The 21,839-nt window shown below is 47.3% G+C and overlaps 1 protein-coding gene across 1 annotated transcript in view; it reads right to left on the bottom strand.

The window, feature by feature from the left end:
* Nucleotides 1–2,657: 2,657 nt before the first annotated feature.
* OBSCN (obscurin, cytoskeletal calmodulin and titin-interacting RhoGEF) overlaps nucleotides 2,658–21,839 on the bottom strand; it is a 193,346-nt gene continuing 174,164 nt past the window's right edge. The window contains exons 109-123 of the mRNA XM_086741706.1: nucleotides 21,200–21,352; nucleotides 20,409–20,454; nucleotides 18,797–18,874; nucleotides 14,427–17,946; nucleotides 13,694–13,816; nucleotides 12,461–12,571; nucleotides 12,175–12,342; nucleotides 11,321–11,443; nucleotides 9,172–9,342; nucleotides 7,901–8,021; nucleotides 6,987–7,226; nucleotides 6,092–6,315; nucleotides 5,543–5,618; nucleotides 4,448–4,597; nucleotides 2,658–4,312 (exon numbers count right to left, since the gene is read on the bottom strand). Of these exons, the coding sequence (XP_086597832.1) occupies nucleotides 4,135–4,312; nucleotides 4,448–4,597; nucleotides 5,543–5,618; nucleotides 6,092–6,315; nucleotides 6,987–7,226; nucleotides 7,901–8,021; nucleotides 9,172–9,342; nucleotides 11,321–11,443; nucleotides 12,175–12,342; nucleotides 12,461–12,571; nucleotides 13,694–13,816; nucleotides 14,427–17,946; nucleotides 18,797–18,874; nucleotides 20,409–20,454; nucleotides 21,200–21,352 (5,482 nt within the window). The 3' untranslated portion in view covers nucleotides 2,658–4,134. The remainder of the gene's footprint in view (nucleotides 4,313–4,447; nucleotides 4,598–5,542; nucleotides 5,619–6,091; nucleotides 6,316–6,986; nucleotides 7,227–7,900; nucleotides 8,022–9,171; nucleotides 9,343–11,320; nucleotides 11,444–12,174; nucleotides 12,343–12,460; nucleotides 12,572–13,693; nucleotides 13,817–14,426; nucleotides 17,947–18,796; nucleotides 18,875–20,408; nucleotides 20,455–21,199; nucleotides 21,353–21,839) is intronic.

Here is a 21,839-nt window from a genome sequence, read left to right as displayed (position 1 = left end):
ACCAGCTCGCTGCTTTAACCCAAATCATCGCATAAGCCCAGAAATTTTGGGCTCTGCCTGCTGGCTGGGAACAGGTCTGCCCTCCTGCAAGGGGGTGGCTGGTTGGGGTGCAGTGCCTGAGCCTTGGAGGGGGGGTGAGCTCCTAGCACCTTGATGGTCCTCCACCCTCTCCTCAAGCCCCATGGGCCGATGGTATTCCCAGAAGATGCCTATTGGAAAGTGCCACCCCCCCTCCAAATTTAGACCTCTGCAAAGGCCCAAGGAGGCTATAAAGAATGGGATGGGGTGATGGGGCATGGGAAAACACCTCAATCCCTTACAGGCTACAGCCGCTGCAGCCTTAGGAGCCTCCAAACATCTCTGTTTTATCCACCGGATCCAATTCAGGATAAAACTTTGCTCTACAAGCCCTGCTTTGCTTTTTTCCCCCCTTCAATAATTAGGGCTCTGACCACATCAGTCCTTACAGAAGTTAATTACCTGTGCAGAGGACAGTGGGTTGATTTATCACGGCTGCTAACCTTGGACTTTGGAGATTATGTACGGCCGAGGAATGAAACTCAAACATTTTGACGTGTCCAAACATCAAACCCGGTTTCTGCCTGCAGTTACAACAGTTGTGTTGTAACTGCACACCAAAGGCAAACTGTCCCGTATCGCCAGATAGGGCATTAACCCGGACCTTGCCGTGGTGGAAATTCAAGCAGTTGTGTCAGAGACAAGGAAAACAAAAACTACCTGTAACTGCACAAGGCTTGACTGTGACAGTAATTCCCAATTCCAGCACCTTTTCATGACTTCCATGCCCCTTCTACGGCTCCCACCTCTTTTTGATCACCTGAGGGTTCATTTCTTTGCCCTACTACCAAGAATTAAGCTGGAGGTCTTCCCATTTTCCAGTCAATGATTTGATCTTTGCAAGCTCCAAACCATGCCCAGCGATGCCTTGGGGTAGCTGAGCAGGTCAGAACCGTAGTGACGTCCTGGCCAAGTGATGTCCTCACTCCGAGGCTCCAGCAAGAGGATTATTTTTTTGTGTGTGTGGATGGGTTTGCATGAAGGTTGTTCACTCCTAATGCACAGTGTATATTTGTTGTTATCACTTGCAGGGACCCCAGGTCAGAGTTGAGGGGTGAGGGATGGGCGCTGCGCAAACATGGGAAAGGGATATAAAAATAAGGAGAATGACAATGATTCAGCAGAAAAGTGTGGCTTTACTTCCTTGTCAGATGGTTTATTTAACCAAACAGTGCAGAGTCTATAAAAGACTTCGGACATGCTCAAATGTATGCAGTTGTGAGAAGGAAAAAAAAAAAAACAACACTTAGTTTGAGTTGTCTACGGAAGAGCGTGAAAGCTCCAAATTAGTTAATCTGCAATTAAGATTTATGGTTAGACAGGTGTCCCCTGGCACTGAGCTTTTCATCCCAAAGCATACCAGCAAGAGTAAAGAATTAGCCTGTGCCAACAGAAGCCTCATTGGATTTGTAGAAGTTGAACTGGAAGAAATCCAGGGGCTTGAAAAGTTTTTTGTGGGGCAGATCTCATGGCAGTGTCTGTTTTGTGTAAATCCTCTATCCCCCGAGAGAACTGAGCATGGAGTCTGGCCCTAACGTCTTCCTTTTCTCTTCTGTAGTGCGTAGTGAAGAAAATACTACTCTGATGTTCAAAGCTTTGCAGTATGTAGAGCCAATGTCTGCTCTCCACAGCACGGTGAGAGCTTCTCCGCTCTCCGCTACAATTCCTGCTCTGCGCACTGTGCAAGGGATGGAGTCATGGTGCTGCACGCTTCAGATTTGGAACAACACGGGCTAAACAGGCTGGAAAAGACCACTCTGGCTTAAAAACGTGTTGGAAAAAACCATCTCTGGTTAAACAGCATCACTTCTGGTATTAAACTGTAATGCGTGAGGGGTTGTTTCCCCCTCCTCATTCCTCTAAGCACGGCCAGATACAGCTCTGAGAAAGCCTCCACTTACTGCTGCTTGTAGGGAAAACTGAAACTCAGCGGTGCCAACAGCTACATCATTCACTTCAGAGAAACTCAAAAAAATACCGAGGTTATAAGTAAAAAGCATTGACACAGCTAACACCATCCAGGGCTTTGACGGAGAAAGAGGACCACGAAAGTTCAAGATTTTTTTTTAGGAATTAAAACACGCGGCATTGCCGGTGACTCCTGGTAGATGCACTTCCCCGGAGCAGAACAGCCAGGCTTTGAAGTGGCAAAGTCTCTCAGGGGTACAACATCTGCACGTAACCAGGTCATGGTCACTATTGCGTTTCCTGCCTTTACTGGACAAGTTATTCCCAGCAAGTCACTGCGTATGCCAAAATACCCCGTGGCAGGCAGGGTGCACTGGTCCAAATGCAACAAAGCCAGGCAAGATAGGGGAGTGGTTTTGGTGGTGAGCAAAGCGAGGCTGCGAGAAACCACTCACACCACCGCCTGACAGCCTTGGATGCACTCAGAAAGGCTTTCTGCACAAGACCATTTTAGCCCTGCTTGTGAGGAAAGCTGTACGATTAAATGCTCCGTGTGCCGGCATCCTGGCCGTGGGGAACATCCTTCCCAGAGATGCCCGTGCACCAAGTCGCAGCTTGGTTTCTTCAAGGGTTGTTTCTGTGCATTTGTTCTTTAACATGGTTTTGGGATAATTGATGCAAATACAGCCAGGCAGGTGAGGGGTTACTGTAAGATCCTGTGTGATGGGTCTGTCACCTAGGTCTAATGGGAGACTTCATGCTCCAAAACCCAAGTTTTGTGGTGTTTTCAAACCTTGAAACCTTTGAGGAGCTTGGTCAGCTCCGCAGACATGACAGTGCAGGTGCCCATGGAGAGCTGGTGACTCTCCATGGTGCCACACAGCTCACTGAGCAGCAGGCTGGGCTGCCCAAGTGGAGTGGCGTACAGAGGGTCAACCTGGGCCCCCGGGAGAACACTAACTCTTCTCAAAGCCAAGCAAGCTGTGGCCTTTTGCAGGAGCAGGATGAGGAAGCTGTGCAGTGAATCAGTTACTGGGAAGCCCCATTGCTGCTGCCCTCCCTGTACATTCCTTGTGCTACAGGATTGAGCTACGAGGCTGCTTTCACGGAGTCTGGGTCTTCTTGTTTCTTGGGACTTGAGCAGGGAAGAGTTTCCTCACAGAGTATGAAAAGCCCTGGTTAAAATCTCCTTGGTGGTACCACTGTCACACAGGTAAGACATACCTCCTCCTTTTGCAGCCTCTTGTGGCTCCACAGCTAGAAGGCCTCTCCTCTGGCACCGTGTTTAATCTCAGGTCAGGCCCCATGGGGGTGGTGGAGAACTTGGCCAGGTAAGCGACATGCTGAGCCTGGCTGCTGATGGATGCTAGTGGAGCCCCACCACGCCAGCCTTGTGTCTGGCACTTGGCAAAGATGTGGGATCACAGGACAGGCCAGGCTGGGAGGGAGCTCATGAGGTCTCTAGACTGATCTTCTGCTCAAAGTGAGGTCGGCTATTGGTTCAGGCTGGGTTGCTCAGGGTTTCATCTAGTTGGACCTCTGCGTCCAAAGCCTGAAGACACATTGCTGTCTAACATCAACCAAAGAAAAGTGCTTCACTCCTCACTATTTTCCCATCATAATTGGTCATTGAATTCTTCTGGATTGGAGGCAGGTGAGAAACCCACCAGTCACGCAGACCTTGCTGTGGTGGCCACTGTGGGACGAGCAGTGCGGTGATATCTGAAAGCATGTCTGGTTATCATGTCCTGGGGCCAGGGGCGGAAGTCAGTGCCCAGCATTTGCACGCATGGAGTCTTTCTGACCTCAGGAAAGGATTTGCAAAGCCGCTTGGGGCTGGTAGCTAGTCCCATGCAGAAATGGTTATGCAAATCTCTCCTGGTTGTTCTAGGAAGCGTGCAGCCGAGTGACACGTACACTGTCAAGTTACCGTTAGTCAGCTGAGCCATGTTAGGTCTCTATTTGTGTTCTTACCTTGTGTCAATGCACGTAATATGGATTAATTTGCTCAGTTATGCGAAATTGCGCTCATGGAGAGCAGTTACCCCAGCTCAACTGATGCACAGCAACTTAGCAGGACTCTTTGGTACCAAACACTAAGGGCAGAAGGGGAGAGGGAGACAATTCATCTCTGTCGTTACATCCACGTCACTGTGCAATCATGAGGCCATACTTGGAGCACAGCAGGCCCCTTTTCTTTTCCCGTTCGGTGAGGAAATTCCTTAGTTTGGTGGTAGGGAAGGTAACCAGTGCTTGCTGCCTGTTATCCAGACCTGTCTCCTGGAGCCACGGGCTCTGAAGGCACTCCGAGGCTGACGGCCTTCCCCTAGGACAGAAAAAGGTACGAAGGTCAGTTGGGGATCCATGCTGGGTGGGGAGGCTCCTTGCAAATGGAGAGAGGGAGGGACAATTGCCAGGATCTGCACCAACTGTGCGGTTGGGAAAGCAGACACCATCGTACCAGGGATTTGCACACAACGTGCTCTGGAGAAACGACACCGCTCCCCCGGAGAGACCTGCGTAGCACCGTGTGAGCTTTACTTTTCCCTTCCTCGTTGTTCTCAGAAACTCGCAGGGTACGTCAGAGCTGACAGGGTAGTTGGCACTCAACCTGCCCCAAAAGAAGGAAATTGATCAGCGTGAAAGGCATCACTCAAGATGCTCCTTCTCCTAGGAATTCCCACCCAGGAATGAGAGGAAGGTCACGACGATGCACAAAAACATAGAATCATAGAATAGTTTGGGTTGGAAGGGATCTTCAAAGCCCATCTAGTCCAACCCCCCTGCAAGGAGCAGGGACATCTCCAACCAGATCAGGTTGCTCAGAGCCCCGGCCAACCTGGCCTGGAATGTTTCCAGGGACGGGGCATCCACCACCTCTCTGGGCAATCTGGGCCAGTGTTCCACCACCCTCACTGTAAAAAAAAGTCTTCCTTATGTCCTGTCTGAAACCTACCTCCTTCTAGTTTATAACCATTACCCCTCATCCTATCACAACGGGCCCTGCTGAAGAGTTTCTCCCCATCTTTCTTGTAGGCCCCCTTGAGGTACTGGAAGACCTCTCTAAGGTCTCCCCAGAGCCTCCTCTCCTCCAGGCTGAACAGCCCCAACTCTCTCAGCCTGTCCTCGCAGGAGAGGTGCTCCAGCCCTCTGCTCATCTGCGTGGCCTCCTCTGGACCCTCTCCAACAGGGAAAACAAAATGCCGAAGGCCACTGTTCTTCTCTGGGTTTCATGACTTTGTCTGCTTTTCCACTTAGTGTAATTTGAACTTTATTCTTAAATTTGGGGATTTTCAGATGAGGCTGAGTGAGAAACACCAGCAGCTTCTGTGTCGTGAAACAGCCTTACTCTACTTGGAGACATCGCTGGGACTGGGCATCCTTGCATGGTGCAGCCAGCTCCATACTCTCCATCACACAGAGTTCTCCGGCATTGCCAAGGAGAGAGGGCACAACTGAGGTCAATTCTCCAAGTCAATGCATCTCCCTTGGTTGATGACTACGAAATTGCACTTTTGAAGCTCTTTATAGGGCAGGGAAAGACAGACTGACTCACATGATGAAGGCTGTGATTCCAATGGACCAGATATCAGTCTGTGGGAGGGCTCCTTGTTCTGTCAGCAGTTCTGGAGCTAGAAAAGAAAACTGATGTCAGCCAAGCTCTCCTCCAATGCAAAGATCAGCACAAAACCACCAAAACAGTGAGTACTTTTATGCTTTGCTACCTTCCCAAGAGTGAAGAAGAAAAAAGCTTCTAATACAGGGAACTGATTGAGGTATGACACCCTCGTGGTGATGACTACAAGGAAACCTGGAGAAGATCAGGCCAAATGGCAGGAATACTGTACCCCTGAGCTCTGGACACATGGATACCAGCCAGAGCGGTGTGGGCCGCGACCTCTGGCTTTGTCCTCTGTGATCTGCAGGTGGGACAGCTGTCAGTGCTAGCTGCTTCCACAAACTCACAGTGTTACTGATGGGCAGCGCCCGGGGGACTTTGCTTGCCGGGGCCAACTGCTGCCTTGACCAATGGCTCTGTCTGTCTTTCTGTTTACCACAAATTGCATAGAAGGTCAAGGCTGCTGTGACCAAACTCTGTACTCACCCATGGTTTCAACATAGTCCATGCACTTGTCCATTGTAATAACTTTGTCTTGTGCGTAGAACTGTGCATTGCCAAAATCCAGGAGTTTCAGCAGGTTGGGCTCGGTGATGATCATGTTTTCAGATCTGAGATCCAAGTGCAGGATGCTGTGTGCGTGCAGATACTCAACGGCACTGAGGATCTGCCACAGGTAATCTCGGACCTCCACTTCCGAATATGATGTCCTGGTAGAAGAAAGGGGATAGAAACCAGAGGTGTCCTGTCTACCTGCCTAAGGGCACCATTCTACACCCACTGTCATCCTGCCCTGAATTTCTAATCCCATGAGGCCCTTGAGAGTCAAGAAGAAATGACTACTCATTTAGCAAATCTATTTTATGTGGAGAGGCTGGTCCAGACTGTGATTCAGATTCACAAAAGCAAGAGGTTCAGGAGGTTGTTGAGCTACATGTCAGAGAAAGCAGTGGTTGTGCAGAAATCAAAATGCAGATTTGATGCCCACCAATCATAGAATCATAGAATCACAGAATGCCTTGGGTTGGAAGGGACCTTCAAAGGTCATCTAGTCCAACCCCCCTGCAAGGAGCAGGGACATCTCCAACCTGATCAGGTTGCTCAGAGCCCCGTCCAACCTGGCCTTGAATGTTTCCAGGGATGGGGCTTCCACCACCTCTCTGGGCAACCTGGGACAGTGTTCCACCACTCTCAGTGTAAAAAATTTTTTCCCTCTCCTTTAATCAGTAGGTTTCAGCAGATCCATTTTCTTCCATTGTGAGACGCACCATGGGGGAGAACAGATGGAGAGAGACGATTCAGTTTGTCAGGGGAAAGCAGCAGGTGTTTTGCTCCCTACACCAGCCCTGACTGGAAAACCCTTCCCTCCACTTGTTATTACCGTAATGCCAAGGAGTGGAGTAGCTCTGGTCCCACGCACATCTCCTGGATCAACACTAAGTGCCGTGGGCTGACGTAGGCTCCCTTCAGCTGAGCTATGTTTGTGTGATGAAGCTTCCTCAGGACTTGGTACTCAAGGAGAACAGTCTGCTTGTCCTCTTGCCAGTAAGGGATGATTTTAGCAGCTAAAGTCTTGCCGCTTACTTTTTCCCTGCACTGTCGGACGATGCTGAAACGCCCCCTGGTACAAAGGAACACAAAAGAGAGTTAAGCTTCTCTGCTACTCCTGGAAGAGCCAGGAGCTTCTGTTCTTTAAAACCGCCAGGATCCCACGCTGTGTTTTTAATCTACGTCCAATATTGAGTTGTTGCCTCTATTGACACAGTTTGCACATCCTCCTGTGTCTCTAAGTTGTACAGTCACTTTAAATTGCAGGAGTGAGAGCTTAACTCCTTTGGAGAGAGAGAGAAGGTGGCTCATCATGCCTCCAGCAAGAGAACTACTCCCTGCAGGCAGCTGCCTCCTTCTGTTTGCAACATAAGTTGGTGCCTGTCTTCTCGGCAGAGAAAGCTGAATCCCAACCCCATGTCTGAAACTGGTTGCTGCAAAGGTTGATGTAGCAAGGATAGGAGCCTTTGTTCGCCCTGGGCTCACTTCGCAGTATACCAAGGGACTGTCCTGGTGCCCAGCACGGCCCCTTTTGCTCACCCGGAAAATCCACACCTGAATTCTGCCAAACCAGGATGAAGATTGCTCAGCCAATGATCTCAGGTTTATATGTGTTGCTGTGGAGGTGTTTTCAACAAAACAGCGTGGCAGTAGGTGAGCAGTGCATTTATAACAGTGACTTTTCTAAACTCCAGCCACGTGTGGCATTTCCCTCTGGCTGGCTGAGTGCTCAGGTGGATTCGTTACCTTTTGATCTCTGTTTGGAAGGCGTAGGTCTGGTAGGTTGGGAAGGGCTCGGATGGTGCAATTATTTCGCTCTCTTCTTCAGTAGCAACTGATGGGAAGTTCTGTGTTGCAGCACGAAGCTCTACAGAGAAAAAGCAACATAGATTACATGGGAAAACACCTCTGTCTAGAAACTGGAGCCTCTCTGAGCCACTCTCCACTGTCTGTGAACAACGATGAAGGCAACAGCAGAGCTTTTTCCAGATAAGCCTGCAGGTTGCCTCCCAGCTGTGGCACCCAATGCTGTCTGAATACAACAAATCCTGCATTATCCACCCAGTAATTCCCTGGTGTGACCACTCCAGACCAGGATTCTATGTTGTGTGCTACGATATCAAACATCTCAGCCACAGGTTCTTATCTTCTCCCAGAACAAGCCATCAAGGCATGGTAAGACACTGACAAAGAATTAGAAACTTCTTTTTTTTTGTTGGATGTTTCAGTGCAGCAGCTGAAACTTGTTCTGGTTCTGGCATGCGCTTGTGTCCAAGTGCTCCCTGAAATATTAAAGCATGCTTTAATGTTTTAAAAATGTGTGAATAGTACAAAGTATACAAACAGGTGAAAAAATAATAACTTGAGCTTTCTTTACTTCAGAGACAAATTATAGCTGAAAAATGCACCACAGTAGGATGATAATTCCCAGTAGAAAACACCAGAACACGTAAGTTACCTACTGAATTTAGGACTGAGTTCATAACAAAGAGCAGGTCCAGGGCTTTCACTAGTGGCAGATCTATACCCATAGATCAATGCCTTCAGTAACACATTCATTGTCCCAGACCTGTTTCCTCATGATCTCACATAAAAAACTGAGTGTGTCTTCAGTGAGTAATCTACAGTTTCCAGATTTTTATTTTATTACTATATTTTTTATATATTGACATATTGTTATTATTTTATTATTTATTTAGAATCATAGAATGGTTTGGGTTGGAAGGGACCTTCACAGGTCATCCAGTCCAACCCCCCTGCAAGGAGCAGGGACATCCCCCACTAGATGAAGTTGCTAAATATATTTGTTATATATTTACATATATTCCCGTAACTGTGTCCAGAATGAGAAAATAATTTCCTTTGAAATATGAAAGCCAAAGAGGAGGAAGCCCTAAACCACCCTGAGCTAAGTGGAATTGGTCTTGATCCACTTGCTTTTGACTCCTGGACCCGCATCCAAAAGGGGGCAATTGTTTTGATGCAGACCACGGTGCTTTCCTGGCATTTGCTCTTACCCACTTGATCCTTCCCGGTGATTTTCACTTTGGCAGATGGGTCACTGTATGGGCCCATTCCTGCTTTACCGGTGCAGGCTATCCTGAAGCAGTAGGTAAACCCCTTGGAGAGGTTTTTGGCGTAGTAGCAGCAGTCAGCGATGTCAGAAGCAAGAGTCGTCCACTCCCCGTCTTAGCCAAGGAAAGACAGAAAAAGAGATTAGGACTCATTTCAGATGGTCATATCGTGGGGTTTTTTTTTGAGTTTTGGGGTTTTGTTGTTTTTTGGTTTGTTTTTTTTTTTTTTTAATCAGCTTTACTTATGTGCTGGTAATATGGAGAAACAGTGGAATCTTGCAGAGTGAAGGAAGAACTGACTTGCCATGGCCAACTTTTGTGCATGGTGCTGCTCGCCATGCATGTGCCAAACTCATCTTTTCTGATATCATCTGGTTTCTATCTAATCAGTCTGAGGTGTGGCAATGTTGTTTCAGAGGAATGGTCAAACTTTCCTGGATGGTTTCTGTTTATCTAATTCATGCCACCAATCTCTACTGCAAATAATATACATCAAGAATGCCAAACACAAGCCTAGCAAAACCACAGGTTTTTTTTTTTCCCCTTTGGCCCTGTCTTGAATCCAGTTGAAACCATGAGGTGCAAGACTTCAGGACAGAACTGTCCTCTAACACCCTCCTAGCAAACCCTGTGTTTGAAACGTGGGCAGGTTTCCTCAGATTTTGTGATGATTTCTCAGGGAACTGAAATGGTAGGTATGTTCTGGACTCATTATTCATGGGACGAAGGTGTGGAGTAGAAAATCACTGGCAACAATTTAATGGTCATTCATTTCACATGATGCTGGGTACCACACTTTGCCATTGCTGCTGTGCTCAAGGCTGAACTCATGTCCTTGAAACTACCTGAGATTAAACCCATCCTTTTCTTCAAATAAACACTGGTAGGGAGCCTGAAACCATAGGACAAGCAATGATTCACCATCCAAAACAAAGGTGTCAATGACTTTGCAGGGTACTGGTTGAACTAGGGTGTGTGTATGTGTAAGAAGGAGCAGATACAGCTTAGAACCAGAGAAGAGTGTCTGTAGAAGGCATTTTTTTTTTCTGATTTTCTTAATCCTCCTGTGTTCCGGAAAACAGGACTTTGCATGTTCCTGCCAAATACACAAGATGCAATGGAAAATAGTAGATGCTGTTTCCTGTTTTTCTTCCTAATTGGAACAACTTGCATTTTGTATCGTCCCCAAAGTCTCACCTACAGTTGTGTCAAAAGAAATAATAAAGAAAGCTGTGCTGGAAGAGAAGTGGCTGGCACCAGCTCCAGAGTGAAAAGGCAGAAAGCTGCTGCCCATACTGATGCTAATCCAGAAAGAAGTGCATGTCTGTTTGGAGAATTAAGAGAAGGAACAGGGAGCAGTTGAATCCAAAGGGCAGTGTCTGTGTGCAGTAGAAATTACTATCAGGCGTAGCATTCATAATAATAACAACAGCAAAAACAGTCCCAAGAGAGATGGAACAGGCTTGGGAATTTGATTCAGAGTTCACGGAAATAAACATGAAAACATCCACTGACTTCATCAGGCTCGAGACCAAGCCTTGGAGGAGAACATGAAAGGGACGATGCAGTTTTGCCAGACTTTTCTCGTCTTGCCCTGGCTGTTTGCCCTAAGCTTCCTGCATAATCAATGGAAATAGAAAGCACGGCTGTTCAGCATAGGGTGAATTGCCTTTTTGGTATTCCTTCTTTCTCCACAGACCTTACAGAAAGCCTGGGTAGAGGACGATATTGCCTGTTGATTGTCTTCGCTGGGCATATTTAGTGTATAATGTTGTCAGGAGTGTAACTGGGGAGGATTACTCAGGGCTGCGTATCTGGCACCAGCCATGCGTATTATTCTCTTGCTGTTCACTTTCTGGTCACAGCTTCCACCTGACCTAGTTTGAGTCACACTTTAGCAAAACATTTCTATGAGCATGCACGTTCCAGGCTGGTTTAGCCAGCCAGTTGGCTAAATGACAGTGGTATGAATTTCATTCTTAACTTTAAATGAGTGTGTTAAAATGAGGCTGTTTCTGAATAAGAATGAAACATCCAGCTGGTGGAGAAATCATACGAATCGAGATGGTGTAAGGACTGCACTCCACTTTACCTTCACTCTTGCACTGGACGGTGTAATGGATGGGGACGTTGGTTTCCACAGGTTTCCAGACCACTTGTGCTCCATCCTCATAGACCTCCACGATGTCAGGGGGCGGAGGGCTGGGAGGAATTTCTGGCGAGAGGAGGCACAAAAACCAGTGACTGTTAGCAATAACGCTGCTGTGATACATCCCTCTACACCCAGCAAAAGTATATATACACACACCCCCCTAGTGCAACAGCTATTTAACCATGCCTAATTTAAAGCCAATATTAAGATTTTGAAGTCTGATTCTAGAACCACATGGCTACTGGAGTGTCTCTGAGTTCAGAGGAGGGACTAAAGAGTGAAGAGGAAGGAATGAACCCTACAAAATATGCCACGCTATCAGACAGCAAGGGCAGTGGCTGTGGACTACAGCAGACAAGACTGTCCTCTGAACCTATCTGCAGACATGTCACCTCACAGGCATTTTCATGTCACATTTTTGGGCAGAAGTACTGCTGTTTTCCAAACCTGAGGCTGCTTTCATCATCAAAATTTGCTTGCCAAACTAAATGAGATTTGTGAAACCTGTTAACCCTCAGCATCTATCTAGCTGTCCTTGCTCCTGAATGCCAGCTGCATTAGCTATTACAGAGGTCCTCTTTTTTTAAAAAAAAAAAAAAAATCCACTCTGCTTCTGACTCTCAAGCTGCAGGGTTTCCTGATGTCAGCTAGGTCCTTGCATTTATCATAAGGGCAAACAAAACCCCAACAATATGGTGGTGGATAAACCCTCGAGAGCCTACCACTTCTGCACACACCACTTACCGAGAACATAAAAAATAAAATAAAATAAATGTATCTACTTCTTCTCTTACCTGCTTTTCTTACGATGCAAGAGGTGGATGCTGAGCCCAGGGAGTTTGTGGCCACACAGGTGTAAATACCAAAATCATCGGCAGTAACGGAGAGAATAGTTAACAGCTGGAAGTTTTTGAGCGTGGTGGAGATGAGAATCCGGCTGCTGCTGTGGACAGCTATCCCATCTGAAAAACAGGAGATAGGAGAGATAAGTACCCTGCAAATTTATACCAAGGTGTCTAAAACCCTCCCCGCGCCCCTCTCCCAGAGGTTAGGGATTCCCTTGAGGGATGCCAGCCTCACCTCTGAACCAGTTGATGTGCAGGGAGGAGTGAGCTGCCGTCCGGCACGACAGCGTCACGCACTGTCCGATGGCAGCAGCTTGATCGATGAGTTCCTCAACGAATGAAGGAGCTGCAGAGAAGACAAAAAGCAGCGATTCAGAGTGGCTAGGAAGACTGTGTGGAAATTAAATGCACACAGGACATCAGAATGCATTTTTAGTTGGTTCAAGAACATTTTGTTCATGCTCTGGCATTCCTTTGACCACAGGTTGGAGAATCCCCTGGGCATTGGACGTGCAGGTGCAGGAGCCCCATTCAGCCCCACAGATGCAGCATGACTGCTCATGCATGATAATCCAGATGGATCTTGGAAGGTCCAGGGGAAAAACCTGCATTGCCCAGACCTGCTGGTACAGCTCAGAGGAGAGAGAGAGCGTGTCACAGCAGGAGTTTTCTTCTGGTCTAGCTTAAATGTGGTATTTCAAACTAAATTGTGGTATTTCAAGGATAAGAGGATCAGATCAAGATGGCACAAGAAGAGAGAAGAAGACATAAAAGATGGATATGGGTATGGATATGGATATGGAAGAAGGAAGAAAACAGAGCATCAAATCCGCTGCTGTCTCCATGGGAAAAGGGGAGCTCAGGTTTTCTTCTGTGTTTCTTCAGAGCTTTTTCTCTGCGGCGCCCAGGAGCTGCCAGCCTCACACACCTGCCCTTCCCAGTGCTTGGCTGGGCTCTCCGGTATGCTGGGGCATTCACCTGAGCTCAGAAAATGCTTCGATTCCAGGGGAAACTTGCCAGGGCAAAAGCAAGGTTGGAGGTTTGCTGCCATGTCATTTGGAGCTGCCCCACCATTTTTCATTTCACAGCTCAGCCTCTTAGAGCAGTGTGTCTGTTCCTTACACACACATGCAGGACTGGAGCGTAGGAATTCACAGTTCCCTGCTTCTGCCATCTCACCCTTGGATACTCCATTTCTTCTCTTTCTAGCTTACAAATAGATTTTATTCCTCTGCAGTGGCTTCCTAGAACGGCTCAAATTTCAAGCAATGCCAAGACAAGACAGTTTTAGCAAGGACAGTCCTTATGCAGTAAACAGAGGAGGCTGTCTCATATTGCATGAGTTGGGCCAGCTCATCTCAAGACGATCATTGCAGATCCATCCTTAGAAACTGGCCTCACACAGCACTGTGGTGTTCATTTATGACTTCATTATAAAACTAACTGATGACTTATGCAATAGCAATACCTTTCTCCTTTGGCATGAGGCTTGAAAACTTGAATGAAGAGAGTCCCGATTTCCTCTTCAGAAATCCCTCAGCTCCTGTTAACAGGTCTTTTTCTACTGCCTCGTTTCCCAGCTCACCAAACTCTGTTTCAAGGAAAGGATGAGAAGTCATTCAAGGCCACCCTTCTCCATGTGGCATCCATTTACAGCAGACAGGTCTGCTGTTTGCACATAAATAGCTCAGCAGTCACAAGTTTCCTTGTGAACGAGCCTTCAGTCAACAGGGAAGGCTGTGACAGCTGTTACAAAGAGAATGATGTCCTGGAAGACCAGGGCATCTCTAGGGATGGCAGAGAAGAAAGGACAGATTTTGTTGTCCAGTGTAATCAATTTAGGTAGCCAGGGTGACTTCACCACCTTCTCCCAATCACTTTCACTGTAAAGATTTGCTATAGTCAGATGATAACTGCAGAAGAAACTGCAGCAAGGAAAGCATCATCCAACCCTCATCTACTTTAGCACAAATTGAGACAGCAGATTAACCATCTAACCATTAGCCCAGCTGCCTCTGCACTGAAGTGAGCCAGTGGCAGAGAGCTAGTGGTGAAGACAGCTTATTTCATAACCTGCCACTGCCAGTTTTGCAAGGACTGTCTAACCATGGCCTCAGAAATGCTGGGCAGAAAGGAAAAGGCTGATTTAGAGAGCTCAGTTATAGCAGAAAATCTTTGAAGGCACAGAGTAAAATATTTACCTTCCTCTGCCTCTGGCTCAGGAGATGTCTTTCCTTTCAGGATTCTTGAAATATGGGCAACAGAAGCTTTTACTTTCTTCTTCAGGCTCAGCTCCGCTGACTGCTCCACTGAATGAGATCTTGCATATGGCTTAAAAAGTCCTGGCTTGTTGTAGGAGGAGCTTTTCTGTTTACCGCTTGAGTCCTTTTGGGGACCATACATTTCCTTATGACTTTCTGAGCCTTTCCCCGTGAATAATAAGTTAGTTGCCTTTGAATCCTCGGATATTTCCAAATGGGTCTTCCTGTTCTTGTCCTCTGCCTCTTCTCTGATGCACAGTTTTTTATCCTTATGCAGATGTCCTGCGGGAGGTGACCTTGCCCTTTCACCAAAAGGTATAAACCGTCTACCAGTTGGTTTGGGTGGAGGCTTCCTGTAGTTCAGAAATTCGAATGGAAAATAGACAATGTCATACAAGTCGGAGAAATTCAAATAGGCAGGCTCTACCTCTGATATGTCCAGTTTTGTAGTTCCACTGCCAAGAGCGGGTGTTTCGTCCGACAGGTCTTTGATTTTCACTAAAGAAACTTCTGCGTGTTTACCAGCATCCTTGCTCACTGACACTTGACTGGGTCTTGTTCCGGCATCCAAGCTATCTGTTGAGGAAACGCTCACTTGGCTGGAAGTGGGACTCTCAAACGCTAAGTCCTCCAGATGCTCACATTCGCGAGGAACCGTCTGTGCTCCCTGCCTTTCTGGTACCACTGACTCTTCACTCAGGGTGAGACAGGGTTCTGCAAGTTCATCCAGCTCAGAGACTTCTTCTCTTTTACGCCCTGGTACAGAAGGGAAGGAGGTGTCTGTGGGTGCTTGGCTATCTGGGCCTTTGTAGAACATCTCTGTAGGAGAAGAGATGTGCTTTCTGCATTCCTCCTCGCCAGAAACTGACTCTGCCCAAACATTCATCTCTTCTGAGAGGGAAACCATCTCATCCACTAAGCCCTCCAGCACAGCAGACTCCTCATCACTGTAAAAAGAAGACCTGTGATGTGAAAGCTCCTGACTTTGATCCCTGCGGAGTGATGATGGGACAGTTTTTCCAGCATCACAGCTTCCACTTTCTAAGGCAACACCTCTACCTTTACCATAAACCTTTGGATGCTCCTCATGTTCTAGCTCATAGACTGAAGCTGGACCAACTGCTGGTTGTGAAGCAGTTAAGACATCTGGAGGTCCACGCTCCAGAGTAGCAGAAATTCTGCCACTGGAATAGGAAGTCCTGTTTTCCTCAAACACCAAATGTCCAGCCTTGGGGAAAGGAGCAGGCATAGTCTGTCCAGCTGCTGGGCTTCCACTTGCTGTCACAACAGATCTCACCTCACCACGAAGTGATGCCTTCGGATGTTCTTGCTTTTCACTCTCACAGACTGAAGGGAGGCCAGTATTTTGGGAGGACACAGTTCTAGCTGGGTGTCTGCTCTCCAGAACAGCAGACACCATGCCACTGCCTTCAGAAACCTTCTGGGGTTCAGCTCCCTCGATTTCAGCCTCGTGGGCCAAACTGGGAACAACCCCTATGACAGCTGGGCTTTCACTCCTCCGAGCGGCAAGCCTCTCCTTGCTATGAGCTGGCCGTTCCCTTTCAGCATCATGCACTGACAGTGGAGTGATTCCTGCAAGACCTGGTCCTCCATCCTTCAGGACAGCAGATTTCACCTCTTTATGAGCCTTCAGCTTCTGATGAGCACCTACATCAGGTGTTTGCAGAGCCGTCAGGGTTTCTGGCTGCTTGCCCTCCAAGGCAGTAGTTGCAGGGACACTTTGATCAGGAAGTTCCTGACTTTTGCCTTTGCAAACTAGAAATGAATCAGTTTCTGTTTGTGGGCCTGTTAGAAGAGCAGAGCTTTCATGCTCCACGAGATCAGACTGGGCAATGCTAGGAGCAGAAGGCTTCTCTTGTGAATGCTTCTGCCTTTTGTCTTTCCAAGGTGGAACTGGTGCTGTCCTTTTGATAAGGAAGCTTCCACCTTTTAGATCCGGATGGATGTCGGTACTGTGAGCAGACTCCTGCGGCAGACACACATCCCCCGTACTCGTAGGGGCTGGCTTGGAGGTGGCCTTTGACTGGGTGAGAGTTGAAACGGACTGTTTGCTCTCCTGAAAAGCAGTGTTGGAAGCACTGCCAGGGGAAGATTTCGCCTCTGTGCTTTCATGTCTATGAGCTGACGGTGCAGTTACATGTGAGGACTGGGCAGTTGGAATGGTCCTTTTGCCTTCCAAATCTTCAGCTTCCTCCTCAACGTAAGTAGCTTTGGACTTCTTCAGTAGATGTTTCCTATTCTCGCTCCGATGAGGTGATGCTGGAAGTCTTTCTAGTTGTTGCACAGAATCAGCCTGGCATCCATTACCCTCACATTGTGTGGAAGGAGGGGGCTGCTCTTCTGAGCAATCCTTACTGGCTCTCCTGAAGTCCTCTTGCTTTGAAGTGTCTACAGAACATCCCTTGCCAGGCCCTGCAGAAATGTCACAGTGGTGACTGCCTTCAGGGCAGCTTTCCTGTGACAATATATCACAGTCTTCTTCCAAAATATCTTGTTCCCTCACTGACCTTGAGGCTCTCAGCCTGTAGTCATCGAGGGAACGGCTTCGGCTAGCACCAGCAATGGCAGGATGTGGTGGCTTCCTCGCAGTGTCAAATGAAGCTGATTTGGTCAAGGAACCAAGCAGATTTTCCCTGTGATCATCTCCATCGTCAGACTTTTCTTCTTCTTCTTCCAGTTCGAACTGCTCTAGGAGGGGTTCACGGAGACCACTGAGGGGCACCTTTGAATATCCAGCTTTCCGGAAAGTCCTTCTGGCTCTTTCCAGGTGCCTTCTGAACTCCCTGCCTGGTGAGGAAGGCCCCCTTGCAGGTAGCTCAGCTGCTTGGCTGTAGAAGGTGCTTTTAATGACACTCTGTCTAGGAACACAGACAGGTGGCTTTTCTGTCACATCCCCAGCCTTATCAGATAAAACTATGTCTGTTTTTTCTTTCTGGCATAGATGCGATGTGCTTTCTATGGAAGTCCTCACTGATGAAGGCTCGGCAGCACCGCTTCCTTGGGACTGCTCTGCTCTTTCATCTTGAAGTTTGGGATGGAGCCCCTCCTCTTTCTCCTTTAAGATACTTGCCATGAGCTCTTTGCTTTCTGTAGGTGATTTGTCCCCCACCTCACCTTTCATTGAAGCATACTTCCTCCTCATGGGTTTTACTGGAGGGACTGAGATTTTGGAGTGCTTCTCTTCACTCGCATGTTTTGGAGGCTCCTGATGGCTCGGTACATCAAATATGGACAAGTGCAGTTCGGGTGTAGAGCCAAAGTGCCTCTTTGTGGGGAAATGCGAGTTCTCATTGTCTGAAGAGGAGCCACTGGTACTGGACGAAGTGCTTTCTTCAATGAGATGTCGGGAGATGGCCAGGGAGGTGTTGTCATGAGTCCTTTCTAGGATTTCTGGGATAGACCGCATGACCAGTATGGATTTATAGCACATCAGAGACCGCTGAAAAGCAGAACAAAATACAGCACAATCGGATGGAAACATGGTGGGAGTACGGTAAAGCAAGCATACCAAAATGAACTTCTGCACTCTCAAATACCACACATACTAGTTTTACAACACATTGCCACCCTTTTGGACATATCGTCAATCCAGGCCTCATTTGCTCTCCACATCTTCTCTTCTCTCATTCACAGAGGTGAAACTATATTAACTTCAGGGGACACGCTGTTGTGAACGGAACCCTGCTCGAGATTTTCAAAGACGATCTGGCCACTCAAAGCAGATGGAAAAAAGAGCATTAATGGAACTCATCAGATGAGAGCCTAGCTGGAGTGAATGGCCTTAAATTCATCGACTGCAGTACAACCTACAGAAATTTGGGCCAGCAGAAGACCACACTCTAGGAGGTAGGATTCATCTGCTCTAACTTCTGCCATGTGAGACATCTCAGTTGAAGTCGAGCAGCTGGCCTCCTCTTACAGTCAACAGGCATCTCCAGAAGGCAATCAATCTGATTATTTCAGACAACTTCAGGAAAAGAGGAATCTTCCTGGGACCTGTCTGTAGTCCAGTACCAATTGCAAAGGCAGATGAGGGCACCTCGCTTAGACACAAGCACGCATCTCACAGGCACCTGCATTGGACCAGATGATTTCCAGGCAGTGAAAGCCTAGATAATTTATTTCTGCCACATCCATCGACCGCTGTCTCCTGGGCTTATTCCCCATTCATAGCCAAGCTGAGATCTCTGCTGTGCTCGCTGTCCTAGCCCAATAGATTTTAAAAGATGCAAATGTAATTAAAAATACATATAACGAAAAAGAACTGATGTTGATTAAGGCCAACTCACCTGCCACTTGCTCCGAGCCACAATGAATTTGAGCTGCTTGGTATTGATGAAATGAGCTGCTTCGAGGGGGAGATTATGCTGCCAGGTAGAATAAGAGGAAAATAATTGGTTAAAAAATCCTGATGTAATTTCCTGACAAGGTTTTTTTTTTTTTAGGATTCCTTCCTTCCAGAATTGTTTAATTTATGAAAGTTACAGTAGATAAAATACTACAATCCTCTTGTGGCTAAATTGTAGCCAGTCTCAGCTTTTTAATAAAAGCAAGGCTTATTCAACACATGTCATCAAGTTCTTTTTTTTTTTTTTTTTAGGTTCATTTTTAGCTCTTTTCCTTAGCGATTTAAGGCATTGGAATAAAAACCATAACTTTGCTCTGCAAACCCACAGTTTCCTTTCTATACAGACATGATACATCTGCTCATGTCAGTAGTAATGTTTATCTTTTGAAAGGTGTGTTGGTTTTGTTTAGTGAGGGGAGGCTACAGTGGTAGTTTCTCTGAGAAACTGCTAAAAGTTTCCTCTTTGTCTGGTGGACTCGGCTGGGCCTAGGGTGGATTCGCTGTTGGCCAAGGCCGAGCCAATTGGTAGCAGAAAAATAAAAAAGAAGATGTGAAGAAGCTGAGCGGGGTCAGAGAGGGGGAGGCGCGAGCCTTGTGGGCCTTGCAGGCCTCACCCTCTGGCCTCCTGCCAGGCAGCCGACTGGGGCCAACTTGGCCTGGCCCGGCTGCAAGAAGTGGAGAGGAGATGAGATGTGAAGAGAACCTGAGAGGCGTCTGCCTGAGTCTGACTGTGAAGAATTTCTTGTGAGAGGAATGGCTGCAGATGCCAAGGTCAGTGAAGAAGGAGGGGGAGGAGTAATGCTGAAGGAGGCTGTGGCCCATGGAGGCCCCGCTGGGACAGCTGTTCTGGAGGGACTGCACCCCGTGGAAGAGATGACCCACGCCGGAGCAGTTTCACGAAGGACTGCAGCCCGTGGGTGGGACCCCACGCTGGAGCAGGGGAAGAACGTGAGGAGTTTTTCCCCTGACGATGAAGCAGCGGCGTAAAACAATGTGTGATGGACTGGCTGTAACCCCCATTCCCTATTTCCCCGTTTGCCACTTTGGAGGGGAAGGAGGTAGAGATAACTGACATTGAGTTAAGCCTGGGAAGAGGGAGGGGTGGGGTCAGTTGTTTTGTTCTCTTCCTCATTATCATGCTTTTGATTTTATTAATAATAATAAATGAATAGTTTTCCCCAAGTCGAGTCTGTTTTGCCCGTAATGGTAACTTTAATGGTCTCTCCCTGTCCTTATCTCAAACCTCAAGCATATTTGTTATATTATCTCTCCCTGTTCCCTTGGAGGGTGGGGCGAGTGAGAGAGAGACTGCGTAGTCTGGTCCCAAGTGGGGCTAAACTATGGCAAAAGGAAAGATACCCTATCATATAAACAACAATGTGTCTCCTCTTTCTGGAGAGCCATGCCTGAGCTTCTCTGTAGAACAGAAAGTAGGAGACCAAGAGAAAAAACAAACCAGCAAATAATATCAAGCAGCTTCAAGAGCTACCCCTCCAAAGGTCTTTTCCAATTCAATATTTTTAATGACTAATAAAAAATCAGGATGAACTTACCATGAACCACTTGTGGGAAAGACAATCCAAAGCACTAGGTCTGTCTCTGATAAAAGAGAAGATCACCAATTTAGTAGCAAGTCACTTCCAACCACAAATATTCCTGAAGGTGCCTGTTCCACGTGGACACATGCCTACACTTTTGTGCGTGTCCTTAGGCTGCTGTTTTAGAGCTGAGAAGCCAACTAGACAGACGGTTGCTTTCAACCCAATGTTTCCTTCCCTTGAGGTGAAACGATCCTCCTTTTTCAGTTTGAGACTCCTTGCAGATCCTCAGGAAGACCCCATGTCGCTCTGCAGGGAGCCTGTTTAAGGGCGTTGAGAGCAGCCCTAAGAGTGACTTTGACTCTTTGGGTGGCCAGAGCAAAAATAGCTTTGGCAGCAGGCAGAAAGACTATAAATGAAATTAAAAAGCAAGCGCCGGCAAACATGCCTTCAAGCCACCTTTTGTGCTTGAAATTGCTTAATGAATGTTGTTAATGTTATTTAATTATCACCTAACTCTCTCTATACCAGTCCTTGCTCTTCCTACTTCTCTGTCGTTTCAGAACCTCATCTGCCTGGAGGAGTCAGGGAGTAAGGACATCACCGTACCACAAATAGGCCAATCTGGCAATTGCCAAATGGTGTTTTGGGTAATTGGGAATAATAAAGAAAAATTAGGGCATAATGCACCACATCTCACTCAGCTTTCTACTTTTCAAAAGAACAGCTCTGATGAGCTGAGATCTGCCTGCTGAGACACCAACACCTTTGCATGCTGGCTGTAGGACGCGCAAAAGTGCACTCACTTGGGGTGTTGCTGTAGGGTCCCTTTGACAAAGTCCTTTGCATCTTCGCTCAAGTGAAGAAAATCAGGAATGGTCCATGAAATTTTCCCGTTCTGGATATTTAGAAGGGTTCCTCTGTCGTTCTCCCCAGCAAATGGAGACTTGCACGTCAGGCTTATTTATTGAACACCACAAAATAAAAGGAGATAGACTTTAGATTGATTTACTTTTCAAATAATAGAAGCACAAATGCTTAAATGGGGCTTTAAAATGCTTGAGGGACTCCATGCGTGGGACTTGCAATGCTTGTGAGCAGTGCATCCACTAACAGAGCATCTTTCACCCAAGCGTTACCTGGCGCTTCACTGAATTATTTATCTCTGTTTCACAGAGAAGGAATCAAGGGTTTGATTTCGCACAGCTACAGTAGCATGTTGGCTAAAACAAGCAAGGAGAAGACTGAACCTCATCCACCGCTCTCATCGCTAACTGCAAGGAGAGCAGCTCTCAGGTCTTCAAGCAGGGACAGTGACCAAAGCCCTGGGCAACCAGGAAAGAGTGAGTAAAGGAGAAAACCACAAAAGAAATTGTGCTCTTTATAGAAGGGCTCAATGCTTCCCTCGGATCCCTCACTTGAAGGTACTGCAGGGCTCTGACTGAC

Source organism: Chlamydotis macqueenii, chromosome 2 (genome assembly GCF_036417535.1).
Source record: "Chlamydotis macqueenii isolate bChlMac1 chromosome 2, bChlMac1.mat, whole genome shotgun sequence".
NCBI lineage: Eukaryota > Metazoa > Chordata > Aves > Otidiformes > Otididae > Chlamydotis > Chlamydotis macqueenii.
This window is presented reverse-complemented; position numbering and strand designations above follow the sequence as displayed.